The sequence below is a fragment of the Amphiura filiformis genome, chromosome 1 (genome assembly GCF_039555335.1).
Source record: "Amphiura filiformis chromosome 1, Afil_fr2py, whole genome shotgun sequence".
NCBI lineage: Eukaryota > Metazoa > Echinodermata > Ophiuroidea > Amphilepidida > Amphiuridae > Amphiura > Amphiura filiformis.
In genome coordinates, this window is record NC_092628.1 from 89,288,027 (window position 1) to 89,304,154 (window position 16,128).

General features: G+C 37.8%; 2 protein-coding genes across 2 annotated transcripts; both read left to right on the forward strand.

Moving 5' to 3' along the window:
* The first annotated feature begins 4,516 nt into the window (after positions 1-4,516).
* On the forward strand, positions 4,517-8,599 carry LOC140164218 (ultra-long-chain fatty acid omega-hydroxylase-like). The gene is made up of 4 exons (XM_072187467.1): positions 4,517-4,754; positions 7,230-7,377; positions 7,826-7,995; positions 8,465-8,599. Exons 1-4 carry the CDS (start codon positions 4,590-4,592, stop codon positions 8,597-8,599), a joined length of 618 nt encoding a protein of 205 aa, XP_072043568.1. The 5' UTR covers positions 4,517-4,589.
* A 1,201-nt stretch (positions 8,600-9,800) lies between these two features.
* LOC140156737 (cytochrome P450 4F12-like) lies at positions 9,801-12,554 on the forward strand. Its single transcript, XM_072179683.1, has 5 exons — positions 9,801-10,055; positions 10,389-10,585; positions 10,951-11,084; positions 11,483-11,630; positions 12,270-12,554. The coding sequence occupies exons 1-5, from the start codon at positions 9,894-9,896 to the stop codon at positions 12,448-12,450; spliced, it is 822 nt and encodes a 273-aa protein (XP_072035784.1). The 5' UTR covers positions 9,801-9,893; the 3' UTR covers positions 12,451-12,554.
* The last annotated feature ends 3,574 nt before the right edge of the window (positions 12,555-16,128 follow it).

A 16,128-nucleotide genomic window follows, 5' to 3' on the forward strand; every position in this document is an offset into this window, starting at 1 on the left:
CGGGATTTGGTTAGCTATGCCTTGCCCTCACTCACTGTTTTACCAAAGTACGAATATTTCTGAACATCTAACCTAGCTGTAATTTTAGGTCATGTTAGAGAAATATATTTGCTAGAAGTTTTGAGAGTACTTTTAATATTGGCCGGTTATTTTTCACACATTGACGTTAACTAGGCAAATGCCTATCCTTTTAACGTGGCACGATTTGTAGAGGTCACAGCTCAATGGTGAGAGCACTGTGTATTGTGTATAGGAAAACGGACAGTAACTGCAGTATGAGCAGATGAAATAATATGTTATCATCGGCAGTAGATAGCAGATGAACTAGTGCACAGTGTCAACACCCTGTATTATAAATATTTTTTCCATACAGCTCTATACTCCGTTGAAATCAACATTCTATTATTGACACAGATAAAGAAAGTTTACATATGCATTGTGTTATAGGCCTTGCACCTGGAACTTAACTGAATGGGCTAAACGTGTTCCTTTATACCTATAAAGTATAATTGTAATTCTCAAAATTAAATAAATCACAATTTTTACTTTGGATTTCAACATCTTTACTTATAAAATGCAGTAAAAGATATCCACAGCAAGCTGCAAGGCCCGCTAATTAGTGTATTGCTTTTCGAGTTAGTGTACTGGAAACAAAACCCTGGTTTTACCTGAAAACAAATCGATTTTTCTTGTAATAGAAACATCATATGGGGTACTAGAGCATGCACAAATCGTAATAATGTGTAGAATATAGAAACTCTATTATGGTGTCTCAAATGATAGTCATGGAATGCTTATCCTGAGTCGCTCGGCATATCTCGAACAAAATCGCCATGCGTAGCTGTTGAAAAACGAAAGGATTCGCTGTACTATCAGTTTTCACGGCAATTTTGACACGAAGATATAGGGATGATGACGATGTGTAGGGGGGGGCACTTCAATATGAAATGGATATAGGTGTAGGGCTGGCACTTTCGCACTAAGGGGCATTCGGTGAGAGCAAAATGTAAAAAATATGGGGTCATTGGGTGAGAGCATGATTTTTGGCATTCGGTGAGAGCAAAATTGAAAAAATATGGGGTCATTGGGTGAGAACATGACCTTTTTTTAAATGGAATCTTTGGGTAAGAGCCGAAAAAGCGCCACAGAAACCTCGAAAATAAAATTTCTAGTTCTAAATGGCTTCAAATTTCTTTGTAGTGTGCTATCAGCAGTAGATAACTGATGACGCAGTGTGCTAGATGTTTGATAATGTTTTTGTTACTTGTTGCCGAATATGCCGTCTAGAAATTCAAGCAGCGTACCGTGGTTTAATAATACTAGTGGAATGCCAGCGCTCCGCTAAGGGGCTGTGCAATAATTATTAGCCCCCGGGGTAAAATTTCAAACGGCTCGCCAAAATCGCTTGCCCCCCCTCTCGGCCCGCCAAAATCGCTTGCCCCCCGCCAAAAAATATTTGCCCCCCCCCTTTGAACATGCCAAATTTTTGGGATCCCAATTTGCAAACTTTAAATGGTCTATATTTATGTTGCGAGCTCAGCGAGCAGGAAAATTTGCATATTTAAGCGTTTCCGTACTGTTTTCTTAAGCCTTTTTAGAGCGTTTTATTAAAAAGGCGCCCCCGTGAATGTGTGCCAAAAATCGCTTGCCCCCCCCCTCTCGGCTTGCCAAAATTGCTTGCCCCCCCTTTCGGCTCGCCAAAATTTCTTGCCCCCCCAATTTTACCCTCCCCAGGGCTCATAATTATTGCACAGCCCCTAACGAGAGCGATCACTAAAACGGGAAGAATCGCTCAACAGGTTACCGGTACATGAGCTTACATGATGATAGCGACTATAACTAGATATGAATGCACAGCCGGCAGTGACCTCTTAAATGCGTTATGGCTCAAATCTTTGTGACAGAAGAGGCATTTTGAAGCTATTTGGTCCCATACCGGAAACCCCAATTTTTTGTACACCATATAGACACTGGCTATTATAGCCGATGCATATCCGCATACTGAGGCACTTTCCGAGATACTCCAAGATACCAAAAGGAATGGAAAACATATTGTGACAACGTGGCTTGACCTACAAAATGCATATGGTAGCGTGCCACACAACCTCATCCAATTTGCATTAGAATCAGGGACAGACTTAGGTTTCAGTTTTCTACTGGCCCTCCGGGCCAGTGAAATGGCAGATCTAGTGGCCCTGCAATAAATTTACTGGCCCAGCTTTTTCAATATGTTCTACTGCAAAAAAACAAACAAAAAAAACACGTAATTGTTTTCTTGGTGTTTTGGGGAAAAAATCTATATCAATTTTTAATCATTTGCCATAAAAATGTGTAGTATATCACGAATTTCAAAAAATCTAAATTATTTGATATCAGAAGGACATTCCTCGTTTTCAAAATGCAATTCGATATGTCTGATGTGCTCTCAAGTCCCACAAAAATATGTGGAAACGTCGCTATCCGAACCCTTAAAGTCAAGCAAACCTTAACATTTGTTTTGTACTGAATGTACTCAATGTAGAGATTGTAGTAGTCACAAAGACGAGTTCAGTCAGTAGTCCTGCCCAGTGGCGTAACTAGGGTTGGTAGCGCCCGGGGCAAGAAACAAAATTGGCGCCCCTACACCGCCCCACCCAAGAATATCTTAGACGTGGGCAGTGGCGTAGCTCAGGGGCTAAGGATACATAGGCCTAATGCTCCCCTATTCTTGAAACAATTGCGTGCCGAGCGCGCGAAAATTTGGACTAGGCCTATACACTAATCATGCTAATTCATTTTGGTTACTAGATGTTGAATATCCGTCTTAAAAATGTTGTTTCAATTGATTTTGTGCTGAAATTTGCGAAAATTTTGACTTTCATCGCTTGGAGGGGCGCAGAATCGATGCTGAATTGGTCAATTTGGCGCCCCCTAAGGGTGGCGCCGGGGCATGTTGCCCCCCCCTCTGCCACCCGTAGTTACGCACTGGTCCTGCCTTTTTTAGTTCCAAAAGTTCACAAAGGTTCAAATAATTGTGACATGATCAAGAGGAATGAGTCGCATGTCGACCCTGGTTGAAAATAAGTTTTATTTATGTTTCTAAAGAGGACATTTAGAGCTTTCAGAAACTGAAAACCCCATGTTGATACGACTTTCCTTTATGAAGTTACATCAATTTATCAATCGCTGAAAACAATATAGAACAAAAGAATGTATCGCTATCATCATCAGATAGAGCACGAAAGAGCTTGGAAGTAGTAGGCTACGTGTACTATCGCCGTAAAAAGCGGCCGTATATTTCCAACTTGCTATAGCAATGCAAGAATAAGAATATAAATATACGAAAAATCATTGAATAAAGATATAAATTACAGGTGACAGACGGAGCAGAAACTGTGTAAATAATGTCCATGACTGATTACATCTTGTCTCATATGTGTTGGCTCAAAAATCTAGTGGCCCGCCGGGCCAGCGTTGTTGGAAGTTTACTGGCCCGACGCAAAATCCACTGGCCCCGGGCCACCGGGCCACCGCTTAAATCCGTCCCTGATTAGAATGTTCCCGACCACGTCAGGAAGATGATCTTTAACTACTATGACGAAAGCTACATCTATGTAGAAGACTAAGGAATGGACAACAGATTGGATACACTGTAGCATAGGAGTATTCCAAGGATGCCCACTATCTTGCATCCTATTCTTGGCAGTATCCAATCTTTGCCTTGATCTTCTTGACCAACACAGCCATCTGGGGTACTGCATGAAATTTGATAACTCAAAACAGGTACTACTGGTAAAACTCCATCCTTTTTTTGGAGTCTGAATAGACTCTGAATTTAGATATCTATTCTTGCAAATTTGCAAGTAGGCAAAGAAACCCAAACTAGCTCCGGAAATATCTTATAGAGCAAACGTTCCACAACAGCCATGTGAAACTCAAAACTTTAGGTTACAACACAATTTTTGACATTTTTGCAAGTGGTCACACTTTAAAAAAATAAGATTCCATTGGGAAAACCTGCACTAGAATGGCTGGATAATACTGTATAGTTAATTAATTAATACATAATTCATTGTGGACATTGTATGCATGCATGGAAGTATAATTGAAAATGCCTTAAAATCTTTTGCGCTGATTTCAGTACATAAAAAAGAATATTTTTGTATTGAAGGATTATTGAAACTTTGAGTTTACAACATTGCTACATGAGGGTTGTGCAAGAATTATGAGCCCTGTGGGGAGGGTAAAATTGTGGGGCAAGGAATATTGGCCAGCAAAAAAGGGGCAGGCAATTTTTGGCAAACCAGGAGGGAGGGACATTCATGGGCGCCTTTTAAATTAAAAAAGGCTTTAAATAGGAAAACTGTGAATTTAGTGTCACGTCCCTGACATTACTAGCGCCACGTACACTTTTATAGTGATGCTTCCTGTTTTAACATTCCTTGAACTCAACTAAATAAACTGAACTGTCAGTAGCGAGTCATGCAGCCAAAGGTCAAATCTTACGGTCACATAAATTACTACAATAAATATTGTACTTGAGCAAGTACAACTATGATATCTGTAGCATAATTTCCTTTTCCTGTACTCCCTGATATGCCATTGCAACAATGACTTCCACGCTAGATGTACTTGCAACTCTAGCTGCAGTAGCAATAATAGCGTTGATTGCAAAATTTGCCTATTTGATGAAAACAAGATGGATGATACAAGCTGCATTAAAAGATTTCCCCGAACATCCTCGTGGGATATTTTTCCTTGGACACGCGAAAGCCGTAAGTATAATAAAGATCTTATAATATGAATTTGGTTAATTTTTTTAACCTGATTTTTTGGCATATTTGTAATGTTTACACATGTCACAACTTGCACCTAAATGGAATCAGCCAAATTTGTTGTGTTTGTAGGTAAACAGAGCAAAGTTCGACATAAGTCATAATTCAAGAAATTATGTCCGCCCATAGAACTGCGTGTTAAACGGCCAAAATAACAAGCAGTGTTTCTTTCACGTTACCTCGTTATTTCAGCTCAAAATGGACAGAAACCATTCCCGATCATTATTACTAGTATTATTTCAGCATTTTGAGTAGGCCTATATAATGACAAATTTAAAATTTGAAGGAAATCGTACATTAAGCCTTTAATACTCCCGGCACTAATACTACTACCATACGTACTGCATACCATGACTGCTATACCCTCATTTCGACAGTGTTGCCAATATCGGCTCAAACTAGTCTTGAAAGATGACCTCAACGTCCCACCCAATTTAAATATCATTATTACCTTTGCTATGCTTCAAGAAGTGACCCGATTTTACAAGCGCCCAAATGTACTCACACGAAATGACCACCATAAACAAGTGATATAAAGCAATTCAGCATCGAAGTGGTTACGTAATTCTCTTGGTTACCGGATCACGCTACTTTGGTATGCCTTCGAGTGCCATATACTTTATGTGGTGATCATTTCGATCGTGGTTCATTACTCTAGCGCGTGATCCCGTTGACATAGTAACATTACGTAACTTCGATAGATATATATAGAGAGTTGACTTCTGACGTCAATGCCTGGCAGTATGCGCACGCATCATCACAATTTCCATTGTTTTTTGCCTAGCCGTATGCGCGCGCATCATATTTTGTTCAGGGCTCGTGTTTTTAAAACTCCCGCCACATCACAATAAGGCTATTGAACAGTGTAGTGGTTGCATGGGGTTCAAAAAGCATTTCGATATACCAGTCCCTTGCCTTTGTTGATAAACATTGGGGTCAACTCATCTATAGAATCACTACGTGCTTACTCCAAACAGAAGGAATCGAACTAATGTACCATATTCGCCGTAGAAGTAGTGATGTAACTGGATTTACCATGCAGCCTATTTGTAGCGCAGGGCAATACATTCAAAAATTAATCCTGTTACATCACTACTTTTACGGCGAATAGTTTGTTCAGTAGAATCTTGGGATCAATTATAGTAGTGTTTATTTGTTAGCTATTAATATCAAGTTGAGGAAGCTGTATTCAATCTCTGTTCAACTTTCTGTCCAGTATATGCCTATCAAAATAATTCACGTGTTGAATGTTTGGTGTGGATGATCAGTGGGACTGATCTTGATCGATCGAGAACAAAAGCTGTACAATAAGGTACAATATTGCCAACGCCGCGTTTAAACGGCCAAATTGCACTAGTTCAGTTTATAACATAAGATCGTTATGATTATCCCGGTTTTGGAATTGAATTTTTTTTGTGAGTTAGGGACGCGCCATTTGATTTGCAGTGGGGTGGGATGGAAGTATTTGGGGAAAAAATCCACTACATGAGCAGGAAAAAAAACGTTCCCCACCATCACTAAAAATTTAATAATTTTTAGTTGAACTACCCCATTTTTGACAGTTGCAATATTACAACTTGCCGCATTTTCACTCCTGTGATTTTCTCGCGTGTCTTTAAAATCGCATCTTGCGAACAAGTATGTCTTCTTCTACTAAAGTTGCTTCCTTGGTGACCGCCAAAGTGACATTTAATATATCATATACTGCGCCAAGAAAGTATCCTTACACTTGGAAAAATAATCACAATTTCAAAACTGAACCATTTTGGGGTAAATTTGTTTTGTAAAAGATGTACTATCTAATCCTGCACATTATGGCACTGCATTGAATCAATGTGACCTCAAGAAGTAAAGTTACAAGCAATTGAATAGACAAAGGTCCCATTTTAAAAGTGACAAATTGGCCTATACATACAAGGCGCAAAAAGATTCCAACAAGCGCAACAAAGAGACTACACAGTTTCTTCAATGAAGCCTTATTTAAAGCAGCATTTACTTCGGTTTTACTTCTCTGTACTTTTCATAACTTGCATTTGATTTGTCAGCTCTTTTGCTTTAGTTTTCTTTTGTTCCTTTTGTTTTAAATTAAAGGCACGCACAAATTAGCCATTTACTACTCTCAAACCAGATGTCTAGTCAGTGGAGTTTTGAATAGGCCAGTGTGTCACTTTTAAAACTGGACCTTCGTCTAATCAAATGCTTGTAACTTTGCTTCTTGAAGTCACATTGGATTCAATGGGGTGTCAAAATGTGCCGGATTAGATAGTGCATCAATTAAAAAAACAAAGTTACCCCAATAGTTTTCAGTTTTAAAATTGTGATTATTTTTCCAAGTGTAAGGATACTTTCTTGGCGCAGTATATAACAACTTCATGTGGCACTCTTTGTCAACATCCATATTTTAATGCATTTCAGTTCATGGATGGCGCGAGGGGAATGCAAGCGAACTTTGATGTTATATACGAAAACAATGAGAAAGCCCTACAAGTGTGGATAACACCGTTCAACCCAGCAGTATTGGTGTACCATCCAGATACCATGAAAGAAGTTTTCAACAGGGCAGGTAAATAAAAACAATATTTCACTTTCAAGTTTCATGACTTCAGTTCGAAATTTACGTTCTGTCTATGAATTGTGAAGACATTAAAATGTTGGTCTTAACCCTGGAATTATGAAAAACCTTTGGGCCTCATTCATAACTGCTAACTATACATATTTAGAATGGTAAACACTTGAATTGTTTGTTTTTGTACAGGGTGATTCAAAATGAAGTTAACTCATATGTCTGTGGCGCTTTTGTACGATATCTAGGCGATATCAGCTGTAAATGAAAATATCATTGTACATTGAAAAGAGCAGAATTCTGAACGTCTAAATTAAAAAGTGTTGTATTTGCTTTTAAACCCGAGTTAGGCCTATACTTATTTTAATAAAACCAACCATTTTTGTAGCTGCATACGGTTTCACTTACCATGCGTGTAGTTAAGACCACTCTGTTTCTTTTGTTTCAGACCCTAAGACATTCGCCTACGATCCTATGAGGCCATGGATAGGTGATGGTTTACTGGTATCCTCTGGCAAGAAGTGGGCACGAAATCGGCGGCTATTGACTCCGGCATTTCATTTTGATATTATAAAGCCTTATGTGAAAGCATTTGTGGAGTCGACTCACAATTTGGCGGTTAGTGAACAGACTGGGTGTTTTTTTGTTCAGTTACAAAATAGGCCTATGTAATAGTACAGACCGTATCAAAATGTTTAAAAATGTAAAAGTCCATCCAACGGTGCGTTTGGAAAAAGCAGGAATTTAAAACAAACAAACAAAATATAACATGTATAGCTTGGCCAAAAATGGTAGGTCTACTCCATTGATTTCTTTAATCTGTTCATCGAACGATTCTTTTCAGAACCAACATGTAGGCTTCGGACACTTTTTTAAGTTAGGTATAATACTGTTACGATCAAAAGAATCTCGACGGTGTGGCGATTGCAAAACCAATAAAACCAATAGGAACTTAACTGCTGTGCATTAGTGCATTGTACTACATAAACTTACATGTACGGTTTGGGCACAGATTCTCATACTCTGCACAGCAACATGTAACTTCAATCTGAAGTAATAGGCCTACTATTTTTCTTGTTCTGAACAGATAAAGTGGAAAGATTCATATCATAAAGACACAGCTAGCTCAACAGAAGTCATGCACGATATTAGTCTGGCAACACTGGAAAGTTTGCTGAAATGCGTCATGGGTGTTGAAGGCGATTCTATACAAACGGGGTAAATATGTCATTTGGATTTCGTCCTTTTGAATGCTTATTCAATGATTGTTTTCCTTTTATGTTAATTTGCAAACGAAAATCGATGATTATTTAGTTCCCAGGGTTGATAGCAATCATATAGCAATTAAATAATTATGTAGTTTGTATAATTTCAATTCATTATTAATTAGACTATTCATTCCATGATCCAGAGGTAATTTGTACTCTTTCTGGGTTGTTATTATTTGTGACTTGAACAAGTTACTGAAAATATTTTAAGCAGCTAATTAGCATTAAGATTTTTGAATAATTAGGTATAAAAATGAAGAAAATTTTGATCAACCTGTATACATAAACAAACATCGCACTGCATAAACTATATATTTTCTGGTGGGCTTTTTCAAGCCCTTTTTGATTTTGACCTCCAGATTGAAAATGCTCCTGAAAAGAAATAGGCAATTCAATACTATATAACATGTTCATTAAAAAGTTTATTTAAATTAAGCGCCTTAAGCAGTATACAGACTTTTTATTGTACGTACAATATTGTATGTACAATATGTACGTTATTTAATCTATTGCCATTCTATTTCCAGTAATGTTTATAAGTTCTAACGAATGTTTGATGACGTAAAATCGATAATATATTTCTGCTAGATATTGTATGTAACATATTATCGATTTTTCGTCATCAAACATTCGTTAGAACTTATTAACATTACTGGAAAAAGAATGGCAATAGATTAAATAACGTACATATCGTACATACAATATTGTACGTACAATACTCGGAGTCTGAAGCGCGCTTAAGTTAGCGTATTTTGTATTAGTGTGACCAACAACCCACTCGACAGAACAAAAGGGAAACATTTTGCAGCAATCCCTTGACTTTCGTTTGATCGCCTATTGATACACACGTCCCGAGTTTAAGCGTCAACACGATATTGGTGCAGGAACCAATTACACGTTCGCATTGAAGTAAATAAGAGCAAGAAAACCAATTGATATAATACGAAGTTGACGTAGAAGTAACTTTACAAACTTGCAAAGGTTCTGCTTTATATCCTCTATTACTAAAATAAACGTTTAACGACAGAAGGCATAGTCTTTCTTCGAAGCCTTGAAACGAATGTGGTGTGAATTTGATTTAATTTTGAGAAAAAAATAGGATTGACTCTAGAGGAATGTCATATGGACTTTCTTTTCCTTTTGTTTTCCAGGGAGAATCACCCATACGTTCAAGCGAACTACATTTTGACAGAGCAACTGTTTGTGCGTTATGTTAATATTCTCTACCAATCAGACCTAATCTACGCCATGAGTCCTGATGGTTCTAAATATCGCCAAGCACTTAAGACTGCCCATGAATTCACGAGAAAAGTAGTACGTCGACGAAAGGAATGCCTTCATCAATCCAAATCTGATACGTCAAATCGGGAACGCCTGATGCCTTTCATTGATATACTTCTTCAAGCAAAGGTTTGAATCCAGTACAATAAATCGTGTTTCATAATATACCAAAGCAATTACATGCATAGGGCATACTACTAATTATTCATCAAATGTTGCTAGAGTCCCATATACTACTCATTTATTCTTTAATTTTTTATTTTAATCAATCTTCCCTTTGGTGACCCATCAGTTCCCATTTGCACGAAACTTTATGCTCTCTTTCTACTATCATTCATGAGATTAGCTGATCCGGATGAAATTGATGAGTACAATTTACACGATTTGATTCACCTTCCCATCTCTAGCTATATGGGATGTTAAGAGAATCACTTTGAGAATATAATTGTATCCATTATCTAGGATGAAAATGGTGTTGGTCTAAGCGATCAGGAAATTTATGACGAGGTGGATACCTTCATGTTTGAAGGTCATGATACAACATCATCTGCATTGTCTTGGATTGTATACAACTTGGCTAATCATCCAGAACTCCAAGAAAGATGTAGGAAAGAGGTGGATGAAGTTATAGAAGGAAAAGGTGACGACGAACTCGAATGGTAAGCATAGAGAAGAATATATTCATCTCAACATATACTAAATTGTCCTTCATAATTTCCTATGAAGTTATTTTGCTGCATTAAAGGTGATTTGCTACATGTATTATGTTCCCTGTAACTCAGTTGCGTCTCGTGGTAGTCGACATCGGTTGGGTGTGGTGTCCAGGTTTTACTACCTTTGTCTTTTCAAGCGAAATGTGAGTTTAGTGAAATCATGGAAGAAAAACTCATCTCTTTCTTCCATGGTGAAATGAGAGTTAGTTTTCCCCATTACATTTTTGTACCTCATAATAACTGACATTACTTTATATGTTTTAACCACTCCTCTTAATCCTGTAATTGGGTTCTTTTGTTTTTAATGACAGGGACGATTTGACAAAATTGGAGTATCTGACACAATTCATAAAGGAGAGTATGAGGCTTTATCCTCCTGTACCGGCCATTGGGAGAGACATCAAATCGTCAATAAAATTACCAGACGGGCGAATTATTCCAGAAGGTAATATTGACACCGTATACAATTAAGAAATATAAGCGACGGGCAAATTGTGCAGTGTCTTTCAGGGGTAGACTAGCTAGTGCTCTGGCTCGGGAGGGGCAATAAATTGTTGTTTGAAGGCATTCTTGAGAGTAATGTAATGTGGATATATCCAGATCCAGAAAGCTTCTGTAGCCCGGTCATGTCTCTTCTATTTTCCATGTACATGTATTGTTTCTTCGATGCCATCCACATTGGTGCTTCACTTCTCACAAAATCAATTCTCACGTCTACTTTTTAGCAGCGTGCAAGCAAACAAATAAATGCATTTTAGTGCCAAGATTTAACCTTTTTCCTTCACTTCCAAGGAAAAATCAACTTGTCAGTTAACTAACCGTTCTTGTTTCTTGTGTTTACAGGGATGAGTGTCATTATAGACATCATCAATCTTCATCACAATCCAAATGTATGGAAGGATCCTGAGGTTTTTGACCCAGAGAGATTCTCAAAGGAAAATTCCAGCGTACGTCACTCTCATGATTTTGTTCCATTTTCAGCGGGGCCAAGGTACGTGTAACTATACGGCCACGTCCATGGTATAACTTGGTAAATGTGATAGTAAATTAATAATCTTTACATGGCTGCTCATTGTCCCGTGCAAAAGAAAAGTTTTTTTGGGAATTAATTATCCTTCCATAAAGTCAATTGGTTACAAACCATGCGTGAATAAATGTATGACGTATGGCGCAATCGATACCATTGATAGCTAACTTATACAAGGATTGATTTTCTTTACCAGTTAAATATGCTACCTAGCTGGTCAATGACCTGACGGTGTTTTTAAAATGTAAGATATTTTCCCTAATATTAAAACTAATAATGAATGCAGCAATTAATATTGCCTATTGTTTTAATACACTCAAAGTGTATGACGGATAATGTACTCATGCAAATGCATTCGTCAAGATAATTGCACTTGCCATGGAGTTATTGCATTTGAGCTCTCGAGCCTATCGGCTCTCGAGCTAAATGCAATAACTCCACGGCGCGTGCGATTATCTTGACGAATGCATTGCACTCAGTTCATTATCCTTATCATATACCCCAGGACTCTGAAACTTTTAAGGCTGGACCAAACATTACCTTATCATACCTTGGCTAATATGGAAATAATTGTTTGACCTTTTTCTTTTCATTTTTTTAAAGGAACTGCATTGGTCAACACTTTGCAATGTCTGAAATGAAGACGTTTATCGCTGTGCTCCTACGTCACTTTCGTTTTTCTCCTGACAGTAGCAAGCCAGTTAAACAGATAGTGAACGCTGTATTGAGAAGTACAACTGGAATTCATGTATATGTAATTCCCAGAGAAAAAGATTCAAACTGAAAAGAACATGCTACTTGATATGATTCAGCAGCCACAATGTGCATGAATAACTGCATGTGGAGTGCATCGTTACCTCAAATATATGTGATATACATACTAAGCATTAAAAAAATTAGTCTTTTGAGACAAAAAGAAACATTCATTGCAGTACAAAATTAAAATCATATCGTATTGTGATCTGATCACATCAAGATTTTATTGCATCCATCTACTGAAATACTGATTTCAAAGCAGAGTAATAGATCTGGAGACATAGTCTGCATAAATTTCACACTATTAAATTGGAGGAACAATCATTGAATGTGGTACTGGTTAAGCAACATATTATGTAATGTAGAATTTGGGGAAAACACACTTTTATCCTATATCACTTCAATGGCTTGCTACAAAGTGTTTCTGAACAATTGGTACAGGAACTAGTTTTGGTTCCTTTACTTGATAAATTGTCTGCTTAGTGCCAGAAGTGGGTAAGTGAAATAGCTGCCTTGTGTTAGATGAGTACTACATATGCTGTGGGGAACTTGCCAAATGTGCACTTACCAACACCTGGCACTAAGCAGTCAAAATATCCAAATTGAAACTTGGAAACACAAAGTATGGATTTTTGTCAATAGCGTCCTTTTAGTTGTTGTTTAGGAAATACTGCAATTTCACCAAAATTCATGATCTTGATTTTTGTTCAAGAATGATTAACTATTACACCATCCCTTCATCCACACAACGTGGGTGTAGGTGTTTGCCAGGAAACAAGGACACACACTTGCACTTCACATTTAAACCGTTGACCACTCTGCAATGGGGGACTATCCTCGGTTTCTGGAGGTATTTGCGAAATACGTCCTCGTACGTGAGATATAATATCCACAGTTGCTAGGTTATATTCCACACACACAAAAATATACAAACAAAATGGTGGAAAACATCCTCGGTATGTCAATCGCGTACAGATTCAGACGACCACGCTTGCATAGTCCTACACAGCAACCACGTTTGGAGGCAATTACACGACGGGTGGTGGGAATTATCGACAGACAAAATCGCTGTACTTCCTAAACAACATCACTAAATTTGATGAAATAATACTATTGACTATTACAATTGCAAGTAACAAAGGAACCCAAACTAGCTCCGATAATAATCTTCTAGAAACATCCTCTAGATCATGTGTTCCACACCAGTGAGTCATGTGAAGCTCATTTTCAACTCATAAGAAATGGGGTTGCAAGAAATGTTGGGAAACCGAATGATAATACCATATATATCGTATACATTGTGGTAATACCATAAATTGTGGACATTATATACATACATGAAAGTATTATGAAAATGCCTTCAAATCTTATGCTCCGATTTCAGTACATAAAGAACAATATTTATGCATTAAATGATTACTGAAACTTTGAGTTTACAACATTGCCACATGAGTATACTGAGACTATAATACAAATACTTCAGATGCAATTGACAACTTTTTTGAAAGAAATTCAAAGAGATTAGCTGCTAAGTACAATTAGCGAAACTGGTTTTTGTTAATTGGTATTAGTCCCGGTATCGATCGGCGCTGAGGGGGTGTGCATTGGCCGGCCGTTGACATCACAATTTGACTCCGGACTAGTTCTGATGGCCATTCTTTCAAATGAAAACCCACCCTACCCGCCCTTGTTTCGTTTGGGGATAAAAGGGGTGGTGACGTTGAGGGCTTACTTTTTGGAGCCTGAGCGGTTTGTTCAGATTATTCGCGTTGCTGGGGACGCGCCCCCTTCGGGAACAAATAGGGGTTGGGAAAAAACTTAAGCTTTTAGGGACTATTGTGATTTGCTACAAATTGTTATATTTAGTCGTCCGTGTAGTATGGCGACAGCATAAACATTGTGTAAGTACATGTTGAAAGTATATGTTTTTCTTCGTTCGCCTGTGTATCACGGTGACAGTTGGTAATTCAGAATTTAAAGGTGCTCTTGTGTTTAACATTGCACAGATAGCCAGTGTATATACGGCTTTGTGTTTTATGTGTTTTTATTCAGTATTATTGAGCCATAAAATTATTCCGTGGTCATTCCGCACAAAAGTTTGGTTGTTTTGTGTCTTTCTTCTTTGTCGTCGATATCCGGGGCTAATGGATCTACTCCAAAGGTTCCAAAGGTTTTTGGAAGGGGGTACTTGACATGTTTTATGAAGAAAGAAAAAAACTATGTATTAGACATATTGTCAGAGTGGTGATACTCTGGATGAGCTGGATTTGGTTATATGGGTAAGGCATCCTGAGGGAAACATGCCACCAACTTTGGTGTTTAGATCAATTCATGTGCAAGCAGTTAGAAGAAGTAATATTTTACAGCCAATCTCTCACAGTTCCTTTAAAGACACGTGTTGAATGTTTGGTGTGGATGATCAGTGGGACTGATCTTGATCGATCGAGAACAAAAGCTGTACAATAAGGTACAATATTGCCAACGCCGCGTTTAAACGGCCAAATTGTACTAGTTCAGTTTATAACATAAGATCGTTATGATTATCCCGGTTTTGGAATTGAATTTTTTTGTGAGTTAGGGACGCGCCATTTGATTTGCAGTGGGGTGGGATGGAAGTATTTGGGGAAAAAAATCCCACTACATGAGCAGGAAAAAAAAAACGTTCCCCACCATCACTAACAATTTAATAATTTTTAGTTGAATTAACTACCCCATTTTTGACAGTTGCAATATTACAACTTGCCGCATTTTCACTCCTGTGATTTTCTCGCGTGTCTTTAAAATCGCATCTTGCGAACAAGTATGTCTTCTTCTACTAAAGTTGCTTCCTTGGTGACCGCCAAAGTGACATTTAATATATCATATACTGCGCCAAGAAAGTATCCTTACACTTGGAAAAATAATCACAATTTCAAAACTGAACCATTTTGGGGTAAATTTGTTTTTGTAAAAGATGTACTATCTAATCCTGCACATTATGGCACTGCATTGAATCCAATGTGACCTCAAGAAGTAAAGTTACAAGCAATTGAATAGACAAAGGTCCCATTTTAAAAGTGACAAATTGGCCTATACATACAAGGCGCAAAAAGATTCCAACAAGCGCAACAAAGAGACTACACAGTTTCTTCAATGAAGCCTTATTTAAAGCAGCATTTACTTCGGTTTTTACTTCTCTGTACTTTTCATAACTTGCATTTGATTTGTAAGCTCTTTTGCTTTAGTTTTCTTTTGTTCCTTTTGTTTTAAATTAAAGGCACGCACAAATTAGCCATTTACTACTCTCAAACCAGATGTCTAGTCAGTGGAGTTTTGAATAGGCCAGTGTGTCACTTTTAAAACTGGACCTTCGTCTAATCAAATGCTTGTAACTTTGCTTCTTGAAGTCACATTGGATTCAATGGGGTGTCAAAATGTGCCGGATTAGATAGTGCATCAATTAAAAAAACAAAGTTACCCCAATAGTTTTCAGTTTTAAAATTGTGATTATTTTTCCAAGTGTAAGGATACTTTCTTGGCGCAGTATATAACAACTTCATGTGGCACTCTTTGTCAACATCCATATTTTAATGCATTTCAGTTCATGGATGGCGCGAGGGGAATGCAAGCGAACTTTGATCATACTGCAGTTACTGTCCGTTTTCCTATACACAATACACAGTGCTCTTTCCCATTGACGCGTGACCTTTACAAATAGCCCTACGTT

Excerpts from the sequence above, each read along its gene's own strand:
- LOC140156737 (XM_072179683.1), top strand. The coding sequence starts at position 9,894 with ATGAGTCCTGATGGTTCTAAATATCGCCAAGCACTTAAGACTGCCCAT. Across the intron at positions 10,056-10,388 it reads ATATACTTCTTCAAGCAAAG|GATGAAAATGGTGTTGGTCT; the intron begins GTTTGAATCCAG and ends TCCATTATCTAG. Across the intron at positions 10,586-10,950 it reads GGTGACGACGAACTCGAATG|GGACGATTTGACAAAATTGG; the intron begins GTAAGCATAGAG and ends TTTTAATGACAG.
- LOC140164218 (XM_072187467.1), top strand. The coding sequence starts at position 4,590 with ATGACTTCCACGCTAGATGTACTTGCAACTCTAGCTGCAGTAGCAATA. Across the intron at positions 4,755-7,229 it reads TCCTTGGACACGCGAAAGCC|TTCATGGATGGCGCGAGGGG; the intron begins GTAAGTATAATA and ends AATGCATTTCAG. Across the intron at positions 7,378-7,825 it reads AGAAGTTTTCAACAGGGCAG|ACCCTAAGACATTCGCCTAC; the intron begins GTAAATAAAAAC and ends CTTTTGTTTCAG.